Source organism: Syngnathus floridae, chromosome 20 (assembly GCF_059516105.1).
Source record: "Syngnathus floridae isolate MCC-2025c chromosome 20, RoL_Sflo_1.0, whole genome shotgun sequence".
Classification (NCBI taxonomy): Eukaryota; Metazoa; Chordata; class Actinopteri; order Syngnathiformes; family Syngnathidae; genus Syngnathus; species Syngnathus floridae.
The window spans coordinates 4,247,827-4,270,236 of NC_142432.1; the positions used below are offsets into that span (position 1 = coordinate 4,247,827).

The 22,410-nt window shown below is 42.2% G+C and overlaps 1 protein-coding gene across 11 annotated transcripts in view; it reads right to left on the reverse strand.

Annotated features, from left to right (window-relative positions):
* nrp1a (neuropilin 1a) overlaps positions 1-22,410 on the reverse strand; it is a 96,051-nt gene that overhangs the window by 13,871 nt on the left and 59,770 nt on the right. For 10 of the 11 annotated variants that reach the window (XM_088363251.1, XM_088363248.1, XM_088363247.1 and 7 more), the window contains 6 exons: positions 21,231-21,640; positions 20,491-20,665; positions 11,105-11,286; positions 5,721-5,948; positions 4,790-4,945; positions 3,056-3,222 (listed from right to left, as the gene is read on the reverse strand). In XM_088363251.1, the coding sequence (XP_088219377.1) occupies positions 3,056-3,222; positions 4,790-4,945; positions 5,721-5,948; positions 11,105-11,286; positions 20,491-20,665; positions 21,231-21,297 (975 nt within the window). In that variant the 5' untranslated portion in view covers positions 21,298-21,640. Of the gene's footprint in view, positions 1-3,055; positions 3,223-4,789; positions 4,946-5,720; positions 5,949-11,104; positions 11,287-20,019; positions 20,037-20,490; positions 20,666-21,230; positions 21,641-22,410 lie in introns of those variants that run through there. The other variant, XM_088363256.1, reaches the window with a different exon arrangement.

A 22,410-nucleotide genomic window follows, 5' to 3' on the forward strand; every position in this document is an offset into this window, starting at 1 on the left:
GTGGTGGGGGATGTTTTGGAGCAATAATTGTAAAATTATACGTCAACAGTGCTGGCAGTTGTGGGAGTGCAGAGTCGGGCTATTACTCAAGCTACATGATATATATTTTACACTAAGCATAGTCACTGTTGCGTGAATGCAGCATGAAAACTGCTAGAATGGGTGTTAGGGAAAAAAAAATCAACAAAATTCTCTGACAATATATCTTTCTATGCTTGATTGACTTATAATTGAGCTGCCAAAAAGGCAGCAGTCTGCGCTGTGGGAAAAAAAATGTCAAATAGTTTTTTAAAAACCCTCCTTTTCGATGTTGGGGAACATTCGTGATGGGAATGCTGGGTGAATATGTGAGATTTAGACCCTACTGAAAACAAGAAATGGGAACGAGAGCAGCTGGTAGACATCGAAAGAACCTAAATTCTGGAAGTACTTTATGGCTTTTGAAGGTTCAAATAGAAAAGTCTGACCTTCCATTGGATTCAAATTATTGCTCTGGGTTCACCTAAATAGTCATAATCGTTTTTTGTGATAATAAGATTTTTTTTTTTGCCGTGAACTCACATGGAAACAGCACGTTTTGCTTCAGTCATACTTTTTAATGAGCTTTGAGCAGCCGGTCTGCTTCTTTTTGCGTATTCCGACTGTAATTAAATTTTAACTGCTCGAAAAACTCCCGTTTACTACAATAGTTACTTAACAAAGATGGGATACAGGAAAGCAAGCCATACCAAGAAACAAAATCATGATAGTTACTCCTCCATTGTTTTCATCATTCATGACACATGTCCATGAATGACCACAAGTGTGAGTCATGTTTATGAAACAATGACACGGTCATTGGACAGGAAACAAAGGCAACCTGGAGCTTTACGTCATGTCTGGCAACGTCCCGTTTCAAAATCCATGACACTAATTATGAGCTTGGTATTATCTCCAATCAGTTAAAAAATAAACAAATACCAATAAGAATAGAATAAACATTGCAGTCAATAGCGGGAACTATGATAAATTATTAATGTGACTCATAAAGCATAAAAAGCTGACTTACTGTATGGAGCATATGCTGGTGTATATAATGATGCCATTGTGAGTTGTTCAATAAAAAGGCTTTTAAGTATCGACAGTTGGGCTCTCTCCAAGATGGCGTTAATTATTCATGTTGTGTGTGCATGCAATCAATGGTAGCTGCCTGACAGCGACCTGCTCCAGCTTTCATTGAATCATTCAGACACTCCAGTGACTCTTTGCGGCCATCAGATCCTTTCTGTCTAATATGCTTCCAGCTCCTTAGTAATTTCCCCCATTACGATCCCCGAGGAACCCTTAGTTCCCGGGCCACCGTGCTCTGATCCGCAATGTGCAAATGCAGGTGTTTTCTTGACAATACTAAGTGTTAATCAAGTTTTCCTTCTGGTGCTATCCTGACTTCATAAAGCCGATGATCAGGGTCTAAGCCGGGGGAGTCCTGGGTATGGGCTAATTTATTTTCATTTCAACCTGCTGCAGAGACTCCTGCTGTTCATCCTCTTAGGCTTCAAAGAACACAGTGGCACATACAGGAGGATAATATGCACAAATCTCCCACCTTCATGCTCCTCTGCAGACCTGAATTTTCATGAGGAAGGAGTGAGTTGATGAGTGAAGGAGAGAGGTAGAGAGTGAGCACAAACAAAAAAACAGAAAGGCTTGTTTTAAAGGATTAGCACCTTCATCCACTGGCGGAGCTAGGATTTTTTTCCTTTGGAGTGGGGGTGGCCAAGATTCTTTCAGGGTTTCAAAAAAAAAAAAGCCCAATTAATCTAACTAACAACCTCAACATCATCATCACTAATGACAACAAGCAAAAGTAGGCAAAAGAAATGTCCAGGAACCAAAAGGTCACCTGTCATGAATTATAAAACAGTTTTCCACAAACTCCAGCCAGAGAATGATAACGAAATAAATAATGAATGGTCGTGATGCATCTCACGGTACACTGAGATGATTTGTACGTGCCGCGAGAGGACCTGAGCTTGTTACGTAGACGCAGACCGACTTAATGAAAGCGAAATGACAAATTCCAGTCTTTTAATACCACTTGTGATAATTGGGCTCGTGCTCAAAGTGCCCGTCACAAGTGCTACACGCTCCTCAGACGGCATAAATTACATGGCAACCACAGACTTGGCTCTTTGGTTTGCTTTGACATTAGAAGGATTTTGATCCGATTAGTATTGGAGAATCGAGCCAGCCCATTAGAGCGCATCCATTTTAAAATCCACATTTTACTGCCAAATCAAATTTTCGATAGGATCAATACCGTATAACAAGGGGAGTCTTGAGTGACAACAAATCGTTGCGGAGGTCTTTCGGCTGGAAAGGAGCCACGTTGGGACGAAGTATTCAAGAAACATCGGCCGGAGACGAATATTCCTGGACCGAATTTTAGTGTGGGAAGAAAATGTAACAATGGTTGTGGCTGAAACTAGGAAGTATTTTTGCTTCCAGGTCCACTCAAGCTCATGCTGTGTTCTTCCACAAGAGAGCGTGGGCCCCTTCCAGACCTGCTCAGTCACCCATAAATCCAAACGTACCCAAAAAAAAAAAAAAAGTATGTATGGGAGAACACAGCACCCACACACATAAACATTCTCTCACTGATTAAATTAGTTTGAAGGAGCACCAAGGGATCCCAAGACAATATTTTCACTACAATAATAAAAGAAAGGCTTGCTTATAACTCTCGGCAAGTAAATATTTGCCTTGCGGTCGGCTCTATTATTCATCCCCTCAGGAATATGTTGGGGCCAAACTTTTCAGCAATGAAGCAGAGAGAGTTGGAAAAAAAAATGGAAGGAAAAGAAAAACAGTCTGGGAATTTACAAGGCCTGAAGGGACTTTGGATCATAAATCAAACACGCCCCATTTGCATCTAGGTAGTGCTCTGGCTCAGTCACTGAAGGTGCTTGTGCTGTCACTTGGGCTCCTCGATTTATTCCCATACAAATCTGGGAAAAGCTTCTATCCAATAAGGTGTGTCGAATAATTTGTAGTTCTTAATGATGTCTTTTGTTACCTGTATCCACTCCTTGTTTGAGTCCAGCTCGGGGGTCCACGCGTTCTCATAGTAGTTGAGTCTGGAACGCTCAGAGGACCAGCTGGGGTTGTACTGGGATGAGGCCACGATTTGGTCGGATGTTATCTCACCAGATTCCATTCCCAACGGGTCACCGCAATCAAAGTCTGAGAAAGGAAGGTTGACAAAGTGATGAGAAGGCGAGAGACTGTAGCGCTGTGCTGGCTGCTGCACAATAGATGGAGCATCTGTTTTCACTGTCTCCTCGTTTCAGAGCTCATCTCTCGGGAGGAGGATGCCACATAACAAGCACTCAGTGCTTGATGTCCAGAAAAGAACTTCACATGCTTCACTAAATCCTTTCTTTGCTTCAGGTTGGAAGTGTTCTGCATTAGGAAGTAAAAATGTCACCATAAAATATTCAGAAGACTAAGTTTGTCTTTTTTTTTTTCCACTTGGGACTGAATCTGCTTCCCTCATCTATGGGACTTTCTTTTAACATGCCATTATTTAGTTTTGACTTGGTCTCTTGGGAGAGTTTAGGTGAATTTACTATCTGTATCTTGGGGTTGTAAATCGCAATCAAAACGACCCGGCGAGCGTGTCAAGAGATGGTTGATGTTGTTTTGTGTTGACACGGGGCAGCCCTTTCCGGACATACCAAACTTGGAGGTTACGGATCCAGCCGGGTCAGGTTGCGGTCGACTCAGCTAACCCCGGGTGGTCAGACGTGCTGACACCTCGACAGGCGGCGCCATTGTAATGGCCAGCCAAAACAGAGGATGGTCCATGGGTCACTATTTATTCTTTTGAAACTTCCTTAAAAAAAAAAAATGTGATCATGCATGCTGGCATCTCACTCCTGACGAGCAAGTAAAAAAAAAAATACAAAACAAACGCTCCGCTTTTCCCTGTCTGGTCTTGTCAAACTGACATTTCATCCGTTAAGTTGTGTAGCCGACTGACTTTGAAAAACACAAAGAACCGATTGTTTGTAACCGCCGGCACAACCTGATCAGGTGAGCTGTCACAGCCTACAAGGCACCGAATAAGATAAATGTGATCCGACACCTTATCACCTTCATTAATGACTTGCAGCTATTTCCATTCAAAAGAAAAGGGAGGACTGTCTTGGTCCATCGCATCAGCTAATAAACTCGGCTGTTTTACTATTTTATCATTATGAAAAAGCCAGCCTGAGCTTAGATTTGTGATAAAAACAGCTCGAGTATCTTAAGGGGGGGTAAATCAGCAAAGAATGACATCATCACAATGCCTTACTTCTTCTAATGTTTGTAATCTGTAGTTCCCCCCTCAGGGTAAAACTAAATCCTTTGGAGATGATTAGTAGATTTGTTGAATGTCAGACATCTCCCGTGCTAGTCAAAGGCGGACTTTGTATGTATGTGTTAAGGGTGGTCTTTAGCCTCTGGACAGATTTATGACTCTTAGCTGCCCTGTCTTTCTTAATGAAATGTTTAGTTGGAGCGTTTTTGTACAATGGGGTCAGGAGGTCAAACGCAGTGACTGCGATGCCGCATGTTAAAACACCAGACGTGTGTGTCTGTGTGCAAAATGGAGAATCCACATTTTGGGTCACGTCTAGGCATGTTGTGCCGTTAATTTAGGACTTGTAAAATATTCCACAAAGAAAACAAAATTAGTGCTGTTTCTTCTTTATGTCATCTAATCATGATGATTCTTTTTTTCTTGAGTGTGTTTACGCCAACTCACCCTCTGGAACGGTCCTTTCAATGACTGTGAAGTTGGCAGAAAAACCCTCCTTGGCAATAGCGCTGTCCGTGTTGATTGTAAGTGCCAGGATGCCAGTGTAAGAGATGATTCTTCCGGGTGTGTTTTGTCCACAATACCGTCCAATGTACGGTCCGACTAAATTGGAAAATAAAAGAGGGGAAATTCAGGCAAAGGCTAGACTGGAGTTTGCAAGTCGTGTAACAAAATCAAGTCAGTGAGCCAGGGACAAAAAAGTGTTAGCGGCACAGGGGGGTGCTGACAAACGCAACGACCTTGCTCTGTACGCTGTGATCCATGTTTCTTTGTAAGAATGCACCCGAGTTGGTGTGCTGAGACTTGTGGCTTATCTGTGATTACTAATGCTGTGATCAGTGGCGAGTGTCAGTGCAACCTCCCTGCAGCTGGCTGTCATCCCAAAACACGGCGCTGCCTGTCTATCAGATGGATAAAAGGGCAAAGGTCAGGCCCCGGGGATTTTAGGGAGCGCACCGTGACGGCTGAGATTAATCTTTGTAACCGGTTGCAAGATGTGAGGTTTTAGACATGTTCAAGTCTGAGCTGGACAGAAAAAAATGGCATGTTCGTGAGCAAGTGATCCAGCAGGCACCTCAGGATGCTCAAAAAAAGAAGAAAAAAAATCCTACAGCTGTTTACTGTTAGCCAAGGCTGTCTGTCACATAGAAAAACACTTCGGTGCTTGCCCTGACAAGATTGACTTGTTTATGTGTCATGTTGAGCCGAAACTGAGACTTCAGAATATCACAAAACATTTGTCTGTTTCTAGTGTTAAAATATAATATGACCTGAGTTTTCAGTCAATCCAACCAAATTAGCATTGAAATACACGAATGTTGTTTATTATTATTATTTTTTAAATTGTCTCCTGAGGGCGACTAAGAGAAACGCTCACCTCCAGGAAAGCCATCCCAGATTTCCAGACGATCATAACGGCAGAACACGCCAGCTGGAGGCGTTGGGTCAGGTTCCAACTCAAAGCTCTCAAACTCCAAGATCATCTCTGACATCCTTGGGGCAAATATCATAAAAGTACAGTCCAGGTTGTTGGGGTACTTTTCTGGAAAGCCCGGTGATTTTATGACACCGCTATTGGAGGTGAAGTTCCTGGAGCATTCAGGACCTGCAAGAAAGAACAGGAAGGAGATTTAACTTTAAAAACCAAACATGTATAGCAATCAATGGTATAAAGGTCGGTTGTTATTTTCTAAAAAAAAAAAATACACAAATAAGCCTCATCAATATTGAAACTCAAATCCAAAATTTGACAAAGCTTCATGTCAAAATATTTACTCCCGCTTTAAAGTGCTTACTGTCAATGGCTCAGCATGAATGCATTATCCCTGTCTTAGCATTAAATTAAAATCCAGTAAAAAAAAAAAAAAAAAAGGCGCTGACAGCCACAGGAAAGTTTTGAACGAGTGACAAAATAAGTTTGTGAGGAAGATGTTCTCTACAAATGCAGATTCTCAATGACCCTGCTTCACATAAGCACATATGTCATCCTGTGCAATCATTTGGAGCTATTAGTGGCAGAAAAATGCCCGGGATAACATCATTTTCCCGCTCGTCTGACAGCCTGCAGAAGGGGTTGACCAAAAACATAATTGCAAGGATTTTTTTTTCTTTCTGCCCTATGCAAACCACCAGGCTACATTGCTGTAAACTGCTTTTGACACTCAGGCATCTTGCTGGGCCGCAAATTCAAGCCATCATACATGGCAAGCTTCAACCTGTCTACTTGTGGGAGGAGAAATTAAAGGGAGAACCATCTCCATTTGCTCTTAATTCAAGTTGAAAATCCAGATGAGGACCGTTTTAGAAAGCTGACATTTCGAGCAGAAGTGAAAGTGTGCCCTTTGAAAACAGTGGGTGATAATAATTTCACAGCTTTTTGCACATATCTGAAATGGGAATACTTTGAGGAGAACGATCGGGTCACTAGTTATTCCTCTGGTTTGCTTTAGCTCCAAAAATGTCACACGAATGAAGGGGAAAACATGAAAACCTTGTTGACCGTCTTCTCTCGACAGAGTAATTAAATTATATTTTAAAAAGACACCATCGTGGGCAGCCTAGAAAAAAAAAAGACTTCTTTAATAGTTGTGACTCAAATTTTGGTGCCCTTTTCTTTCTTTGGCTTACACCATTTATGCCCCGCCCCCTCCCCCAAGGAAAGGAAAGCACCTCTTCCCTGCGACACCATCAGTCCCCAGACCATGAGAACAGCAATCCATGATGACAAGCAGCATTGCAGGAAATGTATATCCTGTTGTCAGCCTAGTACACACTCCCTGCTCCCAACTGACTCAGCGTCTGCTTGCTTTATCACCCAAGATGTTTCGATGTCTGCTGGCGGGATTTACCCACAGGGTCAAAATAAGTAACAGAAAGGGAATTTGTGAGGACTGAGTCAGGCCGAGCTCATCGCCGAGCTAAGATGTGTCATCGCATCTGAGACAAAGCAGTCACAGTCGTCCAAATATTGCTTTTAAGCAAACTACATTTTATGACAGAAATAATACTGAGTGACAATATCCAACCGGGATGGCTACAATATGTATTGCAAGCAGTAATGGATTCTTTGAGCTCCCCATTGAAATAAGTCTGCTGTGTTGGTGTGGGGAGTAAACAAATGTCACTCAGGCTCATTTTATTGCAATTTGGCCCAAATATGCCTGTCAAATAATATTTCATTGATTTTAGCCTCGCCAGGACTTTTGCGACAAATAATTATGTGTTTTGAGTAACATTTTCATGTCCAAGGTTCTTTTTAGATAAAGCATCTATATCAACTCAATGTTCTATAAGGGAGAAATTCCTCCCTTCCAGATGTCTTGTTTCACTACCATGAAAAAAAAAAAAATTCCACAGTGCCTTCTTATGTCTGTGTTTAGTTTACACAAAGCTGTAAAGCGTGTCGTCGGACAGTGGAAAGAGTGTAAAAAATGAGGCTTCTGTCTTTCACTTAATGTTTCCATTAGTTCATCACTCACGTTCCTCGGTCAGAAGTTATTAGCATCAAGAGCGATAGGAGAAGGTAGAGTCAGCTAAATTGTTGATGTTCTAGTCGTACTCCCCGACCTCCTGGAACCGTTTTACTTCTATCATCCTTTCGTATTCCTTCAGCCTGCCGTGCTAATCAAAACTAATAACAGACGGAGCTTAAAGATATTTTCATTCTGACATTTAAAATTCTTTCAAGTGTCTGCGTTGTCACCCCCGCCTGGTCCAATCAAATAATGGATGACGATGTTTGAGGTAAAAGTCTCTTCCGGACTGCCCTCAAACAGTCTTTTCTATATTTATATATATTTCCATGAGCAAGCGTCTCTTTGTGTGTTCTTGTGTGTGGATGATGACAGCATGTCTCAGTGCCAGATGTGACCTGTGCCACTTGGGCATGAAAGCTAAATTTCTGAGCCCCACCCCACACACACCAACACACACCTTGAGTGTGTTTTTACAGGTGTGTGCAAGTAAAAAGCACCTTGACTGCTTATGGTGTAAAAAATAAAATGCAATAAAGGGTATTTTTCTGTTCATAGATAGTCAGACGGTCCTCTCCGGCAGACTTAGTCATGCTTCTGAGTAATAGTAATGACGAGCTTGAATGTGGTTGGTGTGTGTGTGAGGGGGGGGAGTGGAGGGGTGGTCCACAACGGCAGTATCGAAGCCACCTCGCCCACTTGAATGGGCCCGCGGCCAGCCTTGATGTGGCTCTATGCAAACTACCAAGCTGCTAAAGGAAAACATATGTCGAGCCAGCATGCTAACATTTAAGAAACACTTGCAGATTTGATCGAAAAGGCTTTGTCTTCTACAAGAGGAAAACAATTATTTATGCTGATGAAATGTTTTTTTTTTAGGTCAAATCACTGAATAATTTGTCGAAGATATTTTTTACACGATTGCTCAAGATTGTGTTGATGATATTTCAAACAGCTTTCAGTCACCGCCGATTCCATCAGGAAACACAAAACAATCTCCCAACCTTAATTTCTGTTTGTGAGTCTAGGATTATTTCACTTCCTACACCCTGTGGCATTTCCTCTCCATTTTCAGTGGAGTGTGGCTGCCAATTTGCAGGCTATAAACTAAATAGCCCATGCTAATTAAGATGGTTGGATTGGATCGGAGTGGCTGAGAGACGGATGAGGACCCGACCGTAGAGTGCGGCAAAACAACCTGCTTTTTTTCCAATTAGACACTTGCCAGCCTCCCGTGATGAAGGCCAGGAGTACCAATGTTTGCATATTTCAGATATGTGTGTACATTTATTTACCTACCGTATTTTCCGCACTATAAGGCGCACCGAAAAACCTCCAATTTTCTCAAAAGCCGACAATGTGCCTTATAATCCGGTGCGCCTTATATATGGACAAAGTTTTAAAATGGGCCATTCATTGAAGGTGCATCTTATAATCCGGTGCGCCTTATAGTGCAGAAAATACCGGAGTCTTTAGGGGAAATGGGTACACCAGCTCATGTAAATATTTTTAGGACGTGATCCTCTACAAAGTGTGTTTACATAATTTTACTTTGAGTGTATGTTTAATGTCAGCGTGACCTTTGGTTTCGATGAAACCGTGACAAAAGGCGGTGCCAGGCTCGGAGCTTGACATCAAGTGATGGCTGAGCCTTTAATCATAGAGTAATAAACATCTCGCATTCTTTACTGGCACGCACAAGTTGGCAATTCCTTCATTATCAGATCATCTGCGCATCATCATTAACGTTACATGTGTTTGCCAACACAATGTTTTCCCAGCTAATACTCTGCTTGTTGATAAGACGGCGCTAATCAGCTAGCTTTGTATCCCTTGCTCGACTTGGCTCTCTGTCTCCGTCAAAGAAACCGCACACTTAATTGATCTCAGGGCCTCATTCTTGGCTCCCTGCTCTGCAGTAGTCAAAACATGGAGTCTATTCATAGCATAATGAGGCTTTTGGTCGACTGAGAAATAACAGCTCCTCCGTAGACGGGGGGCGGTCCCGTCAGAATCGGCAGTTGGTGCTGTTTTTCCATCTTTTTTTTTAATTGGTCTTTTATATTTAATACAGATTGCTAATTTGGTCGCGTCGATTTAACAATCGTACGACCTACTGGGAGCAAAATCCGTTTCATTAGATTGGAAAAAAAAAATGTCTGGAATAGTCCTTGTATGTCCTCAGCTTTTTAAGTACGTGTTATGCAGCTACATTACTTTCACCACCAAGCCCCTTCCACATTTCAAATTCAAATCTATGATAATAGATGGGACTGGAAAATACCAGACTAATCAAAGGAAGAATGTTGTGGATTTAACTGGTCTATCAAGAGGGGATCAGGCGGTGCGAGCGAGCGCCGATGAGCTTCCATTTGGTGGGCTGGAGTGTCACTTTGATCTTGTAAATGGAACCACGCTCCACCAGCTGCGTTGCTGCACACACGTATGTCGAGATTAAAATGAAGGAGGGGACCTTCGCCGACCGTTCATCATGTCTTTGAGGTCAACGGGGGATGTCCCGTAGACTTCTGCTAAGGGTAATTAATGAAAGTGGTAGTCACTTGCAGATGTGTTTCAAGCCTCCTCCCTCTTGGAAATAGAGAAGCACCCCCCCCCCCACCCCCCCATGTATCCAATATGTTTATAATTCTGTCCTATATATGCACATTTTTTTTTTTAGTTTCCTAAAATATGGCCTCTAATAGAGTGACATCCGACATTGGTGCAGCTGGCATGGAATCGATTCCCACTTGATGGCCCGTTCACCACCACCCTGCAATTGACTGGCAACCGCTACAGGGTGGAGGCCGCCATTTAGCCCCAAAGTCAATTGAGATAGACTTAAGACTCCTTCACTATGAAGTTGCATTGAAAATGAATAACTAGATCCAACCTGAAAATAATTGCTAGCAGTTTCTTGATCGAAAAAAAAACTGTTTCTTGCAGACACCAAGTTCAGACAAATCGAATAATGCCTTCACACAAAATAAATAGCAGAGCAATTGTGGAACATATGTGAATCATCGGTTTGGAATGCAGCATATTGCATGCCATATTGCAAACATGTCATTTTGATGCTTTGCTGCCTTGCTTGATCACCAACAAAGCATGAAATTACAAAGAGAGCCTCAGAGATCCCACACATGAATATAAAATTTCATAATTACAAGTTAGTCTTAATCTGTGGAAACATTTATCCAAACAACCTGACCTACTAGATCCTTCACATTTCTGGGAGCATGAAATGATCATAAATTCTTAATAGTGACAAGGTTTTGCTTCTGCCTACCCGTTTTGAAGATCTCATATCGTATGGAGAAACCAGCTCCGTGGGTTTCGTAGTCGGAGACAAATTTGATGAAGAGCTGGTTTCCGACGGAGACGACGGGAGATGGGGCGATCTTCCCGCAGTACTTGCCCACCAACTGACCACTCTCATCCACGCCATCTCGGACTTCCACGTAGTCATACCTGAAAAAAACACGAGAGCCACCATAATATAATTTTATTCTATTCTACACACCCACACAAAATATGCAAGTCTTGCCATCTATGTGCATTGAACCTGCAGAGCAGGTGCCAAATCTATTAAAAACGCACACGCGCGAAAAATTACATGCCGATGGAATTTAGATCTCCAGCACCGGAGGGGGAAACAGCAGACTAATTGAGTCAGAACTGGATTTAGAAGCAGATAAGCTTTGAAATTGGACTCTGGGAAAAAGGAGACATGAATGCAAACACACACACAGAGTGTAACGTATGCAGAAATTGACTGAGATTATCCAAGGTGGTCCAAACAGCCTCCGGGATGTTAATATATTTGTTGTTATTATTCTTTGAGAAATATTAATTTAATAGTCAGCAGGGATGGACTCAAGTATACCCGAGACCCTGATAAGTGGTATAGATGGATCGATAGTTGGTTGGCATGTATCTTTATTGCAGAATTACTTTGCACTCATGAAAATGTGCAACTCAAAGCGTTCGACGTGCATAACATTCCACCGCCTGTTCTCCTCTTCAGGTGATTTACAACTGACAAGACAGGAGTTCTATTTTCTGTTTTTCAAAGCCGCCAAGACATCTGAGTCTTTATTTTTTATTCCTTTTTTCCTGTTTCCTGCCTTAAAACTTCTGCATGCTCTTTTTGTTTCCCGCCAGCTGTGAGAACGGCTTCGCTGGTGCAACTTTAACAAGAACCACTTGTTTCAACTTCTTTATCAAGTGCAATAAAAAGATTACAAGGCGCACATAGTGTTTACAATGGTATTCTCCCTGAAATGTGGTTTCATGGTCAGGAAGTTTGCTTTTAAAGAATCTCCCTAAACATTTTGGGTTAACGATGCTTTCGCGGATGCAGGTGCTATAAGTTCGTTTAAGGTTTACTAGTCTAGTTGGCTAACGCTAATTTATATTTCCCAATATAGTGAATCTGCTATAAAGGGAGCACAGATTAACTTTAATGCTGCATGCTTGTTTCAGATTTTTTTTGTTTGTCACCGTTCAAATTAGCTCCTCACACCTCCAGGAAAGATGCTTATTACATTTTTAATCTGTCACATCCTGTTTCATCATCACCTCAGATGGTGCTGTGACAAAATGGGAATCCAGAGGGAATAGATTTTTTATTTTCTGCGTGCCTGCTCCACTGTGTGCACTAAAAAGATTTGACAAAATGTCTTTATTGCTCCTTGATGAGTGGATTTCTCAGCAAGACCTCCAGTAGTTCCGCATCAGTGACTCCACCATCTCTCCGCTAATGCAAATCCATTTAGACTTATCATCTGGATGGCATTATAAGAAAATTGCTTGGTGGGGCAATTTAACACCTCCCCTGTCTATTTTCGTTCCGATTACACCTGTGAGGATTTATTTCAAAACTTGAGAGTCTTTAGAAATGACAGAGGTCATGTATTAGTCCCTTATCTATAATCACACAGGAAACACAGCCCGGTTTTAAGTCCCAAACGGCCCCACTTAGTTTCGGGGTTAGCCCTAACCTGTCAAGTTAAAGTTGCATTTTGTCTCTCAGGGCCTTTTTGGTGTCATGTCGTGTCATATAACTGCAGAAGGTGTTGTTCTTATGCCTCACGACAATATAATTAGAGGGAACATTGCACCTATTTATTTGTCTTGTCTGCTCTGGAGCCGCACACACATTTTGGTGCACATTCACAGCCTTAATAGTGAAAATGGTTTGTCAATCCAATGGGGAAATTAAAATGAAAAAAGAGAGGGGGGTGTTGGGATGGGGAAAAGGGGCTGAAAGTAATTCTCTACAACCTTCGCTTCAGTGACTCAGATGTATTAGCCTGCCCTCTTTATCCAGGCACACAGTGAAAGCAATTGGCTAGCATCGGATGAGAACATTAGTAGCTTCTTGCAAAAGCCAAGAAGAAGGCAACAAACGCCCAGCGTGAGAATCGAACATTTATATCGCCTGCAGTTTTTCCCCATTGGATTATTTCACAAGCTGATTTTTTTTTTTTTTAATCAGCCTCAAAAAGCACAATGTAAACCTCTAAATTGGATCCTGGCTGCAGTTTAAGAGCAACTGCCATGTCTTTTTTTGCAGCTGTCCTTTTTGAAAAGCTGTTGTATGAAAACATGTCACCTACAACATGTTCAAACAGGGTAACACTAAAGGGGGAAAGAGCCTAAGCAACTGATTTGCAGGTCTGGGAAGGCCCCAGTGGACTCAAAAAGGAAAATTAGCTTTTGTCAGCTGTCAGGAAAGTTGGGCCCACACGCTTACTAACTGTCACTGGGGGCACAGTCACAACATCATTAACGCTTGTACACCATGATCGCTGAGGTGCTTTTTCCGTGTTTTGATCCTGGCTCAAATAGAATGCTCTTTCTTCTCAACATTCCTCCTCCATGTAAATCTGGTTCGCATATGACATTCATTACCCTTCACTCGAAACCCTCCCAGCTCTATTTCCTTGCGTTGGAATATAATCTGGGAACTGATTCACTCCTCAGCAGTCAACATCCAGATAATGTATGAGAATATTATATAAAAAAAACAAAACAAAAACATATATATGCCCACACCATAATCAATGTTGAAGTATTCGGATGTGGAAACCAACACAGCAGGATAAAACAGAAATCAGAGCCTTTTCAGAAGTGGTTCCTTGTCAGTGAGGGAAGAAGGGCGTGATTACGTCTCTCACCGCTCCATTGCCACAGGGATGGTTGGAAAGATAAGAAAGGGTAAAAATTCCCTGGCCTCAAAAGCGCAGCTGTACCCAACCAAACCTTCCTCTTTGGCTTTCACACCCTCAATATGGCCACACTCGCTCGGGACACGTTTTTATCTGCCAATGTTTCTGGTTTTGCGGCTTAAGCATTTTCCTAAATAGCAATTATCATCACCACTGATGGAAGTAGCCAGCCTCCATATATTCATTTTCCAAATTACACTGTGGTGTGATCTGGAGACGACAACAATCACTTGAATGATTCCGGTGATTTAGACTCCATTATTACATCTACCCACTTTGTATACACTATACAGAATAATCCTTCATTGAGATATACGAGGCCACACTGACGAGAAGTTTGTTTACGTCCAGGCTTTTTTTTTTTTTCCTCGACTCGGTGCAGGTTAACAAAGTATAAAACAAATGTATAAAAAAAAATATGGTTTGCAGTGCTCAAAGAGTGTGTGTGAGAGAGAGAGACTCATTTCTGTGGGCCATTACAGGCGGCAATAGCTCCCATTTGTCCCACCTTGACATTTGAAAGGATCTCTGATTGCAAAGGAGAGAGGAGCAGGCAAAGGTGAGTAAAGAGAGAGGTCTCCTCAGGGGTCGGTGACGTGACCCAGATGATCCGCCACTGTGGCAGCGATTTGAGGTCAAGGGTAAAACTAACAGGGCAAAAGAAGGGCGGTAAGTGGCACGGAGAGACTGTATGTCTGTGTTAAGGAGGTTTCCGTCCTCCTGCCTTTGCCTTGTCACGTAGAAACATCAAGTGCATGCTTGACGAAACATCAGCAAACTCTAAAGCATCAAGATTATTCACGCTAGCATGATAATCCAATTTAAATAGGAGAATACGCAACGATGCTAGATGATCATAAAAATCAACGGGGAGTTGTCGCAAGGGATTAAGGATGCTTGAAAAAAAAATGACGGTACTCGATTTAAATGAAAGCCCGTAATCTACACTGCACCCAAAATCACAGAAGATGAGAAAAAGCAACAGATCAGAGCATCAGACCATCCATCTGAGACTTTCTGCTTGTACAAGCGAGCGACGCCAAGGCGGTAATGAGCTGCACGGAGCGGACGACATTCAAAGTGGGCCGAGGACGGGGAGGAGGCGAGTTGAAACTCAGGTCAACCCGAGGTAAAAGCTGTTGGGCGCTGTTCAAATTGCTCTCGACTGTCACAATGGCCAGGAAGGAGAAAAGAGGAGTCGTGGGTGGGTGGCTTTGAGTCCGTTAGAAAGAAAGCGACTTTTGGAGGGAGCTGGTGACAAAGAAACAAGCCCAATATAAACAAAAATTGAATCATCCTGTCAGACAGTATGGACTCAGCATCAAAGATTCATATTTTTATCAACTAAATAAGCAAACAGGTTCTTAACAAAAAAAAGGAGCAGATAAAATTGTCATTCAACGGCCAACGTGCGTCATTTATTGACATCATTTGTGGCTAACTAAGAACTGGACACTCTTTGAAATTCAAATAAGCATGTGGCGTCCGTGTCTACTTCAGTCGAGGATCACAAAACATTTCAGTATGTTCTCCCCAATTTTAATTTATCAATTTAAAGCAGATGATTTGCGGATTTTTAAATGTTAGCTGCTCCAGAAAAGACCAAGCTGTGAAAAAAACAGCAGCGGCAATGATAAAGAAAGAGCCACTTAAGTGATGCAAGATCAAGCAAAGAGCAAACAAAGCGAGAGATTCTGAGTGGCTCCAACTCAATCAGAGCGCAGCAGGCAAGCTCCCCATCAATCACTGTCTGCTTGTCCTGTGGCCGAATCACGCCACGTTGAGTGGTGGACAACCAGCAGCGATTTGAAGCCTGCTGTGTGAAAACACAGTTACCTAAAATCACCCAGAGGATCTAGGAGGTCTGGGGCCTAACTTCCTAATGCAAACAAAATATATTTCCCTCAGAAGCATTTACATCACTGCCAGCCCAGTCAAAATTGACCTTTGACATCTATAGCCATCTATGGTAGTGAAGCAGACTGTTAATAAAATATCATTTCAATACGAAATCCATTAAATGTCCTAATCGTAGTTCTTTTTGTAGAAACATGGTGAAACAATTTACAGAGCAGTTTCCCGGCCCGGATCGGTTTGGCGCTGGAAAGAAGTCGAGCAAGATGAAAGAGAAAAGAAAAGAAAAAAAAATCCACAGTCCGCCGATGTCTGAGCAACATTCCATCCCTTACAAACATGTGTTGCGACAACCTACATGGTGAGGAAGACTTAAAATCCGCCGGGTTTATTTCCGAACATGGCCACCTTCCTCCCACTGTGAGGTAGGGAGACTCACCTCCCGCTTGTGGTCCGATTGTGCATGAATCAAAGTGGTGACAGAGCAGCGGGGAGGATGGCAGATGCCACAGCCAGGAAGCTTTTCAATCAGGTTGCCCTTCCAAGTCTAAGCCAAGGTGAAACACTTCACAGGCAGATTTAAAAAAAAAAAAAAAAAAATAGCCACGGTCATTCGCGCTGCTTTCTATCTCACATGTGCAGAGTTCTGCTTTAATCCTACTCATTAGCCAGCGAGTAACCTTTTATGCTTAAAAGTGATGAAGCAAGAAAGTAATGGGAGTGAAGGTCAACGGTGTGTTCCTGTATGCTGGACTCTGGTTAATTGATAAGGTGAGCACTTAACATTTATACAGCTGTATTATTATATATATTTTTTTGCAACGGCTAACTACTGTATTTTTCCAAGGGGCCCGCTATCACGATGTTGACAAAACATGTTTGTAGTAATTGTTGTGAAGCGCAAACAAGAAGCATTCAAAGTAGATTGCTCTTCTTGACGACGGGGAGGCGTTTCAGGCGTAATTTCACGAGCAATTTGATTTCCATTGTCATCGACTGCGGTGTGCAAAATACCAGGTGCATAATTTAGGGCACTTTTGGGGAAAAGAAATTGGTCACTAAGAGAATTGTCACCACTTAACACACTTTGTTTTGACAATTGTAGCTCTGCTTTGGACTCCTGTGGTATTAATGCCATTCTTGAGAGAACAGAAGATATCTTTGAAATGAATCATAAGAAAAATGGAAAACTACCATTAATTTGATGTAATTTTAAGAAAAAAAATGCTCTTTTTTTAATTTATGTTTTGCTCTATTATTCGGTCCTTCTATAAAATTATCTGTCTAGTTTTTAGGGGAACAAAAGTACGTTGGTATCGGTGCTTGGTATCGGTTTTGGTGACTAATATCAAACATCCCAATGAAAAAATTACTCAATTTGGTATCTGTTTGCTTTTGCCTGTATAAAAATATCAAATAGGAAAATTGGAAACCAGTCTGTTTTAGGAGTAAGAGAATTTTTTTTTTTTGGTCTCCACCATAACAACAGTTAATAAATAACCACGCAGTCTGCTTGGGTGGCAGGAGTAGGAGAGTTTAGACTTGCACGGAAAGTTCCAGCTGTCCAGGTCCACCTTCCTTGAACATGGAGCTCCTATGATATTCAGATGGAGAGGTTAATCGGATTTACAGAGGAGCTGACCCCAAAGACCCTTCTGTCCTTTACTCTCACTTCCCACTAACAGGTGGCACTCTTTGTCAGCGGCCTTTCAAATGTCAAAGGAAGAGCTAACAATAGATCCAAGCTCCAGTCATACCCTGCTCCTCCTCTTTCCACCGTGGAGTCCAAACCTGGTTCGGAAAAACCAGGATGTTGTCCGACGGAGAAGGGTGCACAGCAGAGACTGTTTGCCTTCCCGGCAGGCCGGGCGGCTTGACGGGAGCGGCACGGTTGGAGATCTGAGTGGGCGGGGTGGAGTAAAAAGGAAGGCTACCATTCATTAGAGGAAAGAAATGCTTTTGGAGCTTTGAGCTACGGCCACCTGAAGGCAGGGGGGCTTCTCCAGATGCTTTACTTCTTTCACCTTCACAAAAGGCTGCTTGAGAAGGCATTCTTGAAATAACTTGGCTTACTACCACTCCGCCATATATCTCGTCTACCCTTGACCCCTCCCACCGTCTAATTTACTTGGAATTCTTCTCCATGGAATCCAGAAAACTCCAAGTCCCCTATTCCCAGCCATGATCAAACATATGAGACCGACTGACTGGCTGGCTGACTTGCATTGATTTTACAGGACATGTTTTTCGGAATGGTCAGCAAATGTGATGTTATCAATGATTCATAAGGACTGTCGGGATCATATGTATTGAAAGCTCCTTCTCCTCCATGAGTCAGCCTTGGGAGTGAGATGGCGAGAACAGCCTGCAGCTACAGATGGACGATTGAAGCTTTTTGCCTGGCTTCGACATTAGCAGATTGCTTAAAAACGGGATTGCTTTGCAAAAAAACAACAATAGTTATTTTAATTCCTACATCAATTGCGCTTTAGAGTCTGTTTGAATGGTTTTCTTCTTCTCCCCCCCCCCATCACTTTAAACCACGCTCTGTGAAAGTCTACAACGGTGCGTGAAAGGTAAACACGTTCCACATTCAGAATCGCAGGGCTCACTTAGTCGCCTTATCTTTGTGATGAAGTGCTTTCCTACTTCTTCGTCAGGACACAGTCCCGTGCACTTCCCCAAACAAAGCCCACAAGGGTATCGCACGCATACAACAACACCAATTCTATTTTTTTTTTCCAACCAGCGCCACTTTGAGTGCTTCTTGTTTGCTTTTCTGATAACGGCCATGTTGGAGGAACATGTGGTGCATGTGTGTTCCATTTGCCCACTAATTAGATTGCAAAGGATGTGCAGTGAACCATGGCACTGTAGCACCCACCCCACATCTCCTCCGCCTCCATCCACTCTGCCAGTCAATCAGATAAGAAGGCCATTCTGTCTCTCTCTCATCAGTGTCCATTTTGTAAAGGCTGATTTGACGAAGGGTGTTGCGACATGGACTTTGAAAAAACATTTTGCCCAAAACAATCCACCCACATGTGACAAATTGGGATATTGTAAAAAGAGCAAAACATGAACTCCTGGCTAAATCACCTACACAAGCTGGAAAGTAATGTGTAGTAAAATTCAAGACCCATGGAAACAGCTCCATTATAAAACCATTAAAAATGAAACATCAGTGCATCTGGTTAAAAATAGAAACTGTTTGAGGTCAGGACATCCCGGCTTTCCAGTACAATCTCAACTAACTGGCACTCAACAGTCAACAATCAGTGGCTGGAAGTAAAAAATAAAAAAAAATCCTGAATGATTCAAAATCCCACCCTCTTGTCATCCTTGAGCCTTCACAGACTAGATTTTTTTTTTTTTTTCCTCTGCCTGTGCTGAGACACAGGAAATTCATTCCTGGCTAATTTGATTAGCATGATCATTGTGGCAGGCATCCCCCCACACTCCTCCTGTCGCTTCCTCACCCTTAGACAGTTTTATAGTCCCTTTGGAACTGAAATCTGACCCCAAAGAAGAACCATGGCACATCTAGTCCTTAAATACACCGAATCATAAATCAAGGTTAAATAGGTTAAAAGACTAAAATCCTGGATTAAAAAAAATGTAATCAGATATAGGAGCCATTCAGGGAAGAACAAAGGAAGAGCAGGTCCAGGTTTTTGGGTGGAGTGGGGATACAGTAACAGGATCCAGCAAAGCCCTCGACTCTCTTGAGCCCTGCAGCGTAAACAAACAGCTGAGACAGAGCGGGGCAGAGGCTCCGACACACGCACCCAACCACACACACACACATGCATAGACAGGCAATCAGAGCAAGGCATTCTGCCCAGCTCAGGCGCACCTCCGGGCACCCACAATGACATCGACTCATCACATTAGCTTCTGTCTCTGGTTTCATCTGCTCAAACTATCAATCCGACAACATTGGTAGACTTTGCGGAGTGGGACGGCTTATATATATATATATTTTTTTTTAATTCATCTTAATTTTGACAGAGATCTTGAAGTATAAAACCAACCTGAGAACATGGTCTATTTTTTGCAAACATTTCACTGGAACTTCAGAGGATAGGAAAGAAACAAATGTTTGGTCAAGACTTACAGTTTTTGCTATGAGTCATTGCTGCTGCTGCTGCAAAAAAAAAAAAAAAAAATCCCCTCATGTGATGATTTGTCTGACCAACTCTGACAACAATACAAAACTTTTCTCAGCCCAAAACCACGTGGCTCCTCTATGCCACAAAGACAGGAAGTGAGAACATTTCACAACCACAAAGCTGGGTGAGACCTTATGTGTGCAGTGCAAGCTTGAGGTCATATGAATCGCTAGAGGGCGCAGTTTCACGTGCAATATTGAGGAACGGGGACGCTTAAACAAAAGGGACTTATGTCAACTTCACTTTGACAAACAGTCCCACTTATTTTTTTTACCACAAATTTAAACTATTCGTCATCTATCATCTAATTTAATTGCATTTATGGGGTAATAATGCATTAAATAACTTTTATTTCATAATTGCAATCTAGATTTAGATATATAAAATGTTTTTTTCTTTCCAGAACCAGTTCTTACTTGCACTCCCGATCCTCCAGGTCAAAATGTGGGTTGAAGTTGATGAGGATCCGCTGATGGGGGCCAGGGGCCGAGATCACCCATGTACAGCGCTGAGAAGAGGTGTAAGACTGGGGGTAGCCGGGAGATGTGAGGTAGTTGGCGTTTGAGATTCGGATGTTGCCTCCACATTTGTCTGCAAAACGGGAAATGACCAGCATTTAAAATTGAGCCAAGTAATGTTTACAAACGAAATGAATGAATTGTCTAATATAGACTAGAAAGAAAGTGAGCAGTTTTGTATAATTTTGGCATGCAAAAGAAAAATATTTCCAAAAATGTATTCATCTTATTTGGTAACTTAGTGCTCAAGATTTTTCTCATTGCGATCAGTTTTAATTTAAGCAAACAAAAGTGTTGCTAAAAATTGTGGGAAGATGACATTAATTAAAACGCAAGGCAAAAATGTTTCAAAACATCAAATTAAGTAATGTGTTGAATATTGTATGACTCATAAAAAATGTAAAATGTATCTGATGTGAATTTTGCAGCATATGAAAAGGTATGGGCAGACTTTTTAACTTTAATGCGTGATAAAATTCATAAAGTCAAATTGTAAAAACTTTTGTCCAAGCCACGCGGTGCTTGTGAGCCTTCACCAGCGTATCAGTGAGGATCCAAAGGGGTTAATCTTTAAACATCTCTATATTAGGATTAGCAGAGTAAAAGGATTATTTATATAGACATCAGATGTCACTTACCGTTTTTGAAAGCCTTGGCCACCAAGAGGAATCCCATCAACAGGACAAAAACTAATCCACAATGCATCCTCGTTTTGAAAACCCAAAATAAAATTAGCAAAAAAAAAAGATCCCAGACAAACTCATCCACTTTATGGCTGGGAAAGATGTCCAGTCTTATCTCGGTAGTAAAAAAAATAAATAAAAACGAGTCACTTGAAGTGAAGCTTCTGCGTTTTGACTTCAGGTCGTCACTGGCATCCTGTCATTCAGCTCCTGTTTCCTCTCGCATCAACCCACTGCACTTTGCTTTCTCGCCCGGAGTTGGCCATATCCCCACCACCGGAGCCAAGGTGCGCAAGAAACGATCCACTCCCCCTTTGCGTCCTTTATTTTAGTCAGACGAAGACTTGGCAGCGCGCAATCCTCGGCTGTGGAGAAGACAAACACGTTTAAACAGGTGTGCGCACGCAGTTTGGAAACTTGTGCGCGTTTGACAACTTAGAAGCAACTTTGAATGGAGAACAGAAAAGGTTCCTTAAATATCCACCACCTTTTACCTACATGAGAGGTTAAGGTTGGCCATGCACCTTTTATGCGTAAAAGCGGAGCTGGGCTCTGGCTGACAGAGCGGCAGTCGTCCATTAAGTGGAAGGAATGCCACACTCCCTCTCTATCTCTCTCTCTTTCTCTCCTCACCATCTCTCGCTTTTGCCACCCTCTCTTCACCCCCTGTCTTCTCTTCCAGAGGAGCAAGCCATTAATAAAAGACGCAGTCTTTCAACAGCCCTTCCAGCAGGAATATTCATGGAACATTTTCACCAAATTGATTTGCACTCATTAATCAAGTATGAGAATGTTATTTTTTTTAACAGTCTAACTTCAATGTGATCATTCTACTCAGATCACTTGGACCCCATCACCGCTTGTTGCAACGTCACTTTCTGCGTAAACTCGTATAATCCAGTTCATTCTTTGACTTTTTTTTTTTTTTTTGCACGCACAGTGGTTATCAAGATGAGGCAATGGGACCTTGCCCCCAGCATTGACATACAAAATAGCACTCTGAAATTCAGGGGGAATCAATTCAAGCATAAACGATAGGAGCAGAATTGTCTTGGTGTTTTTACTCAAGGCTGCTTTTATGGGGTCACGCAGCTCGATTAAGAACAAAGACGGCTTGTATTCATGTACATAAACC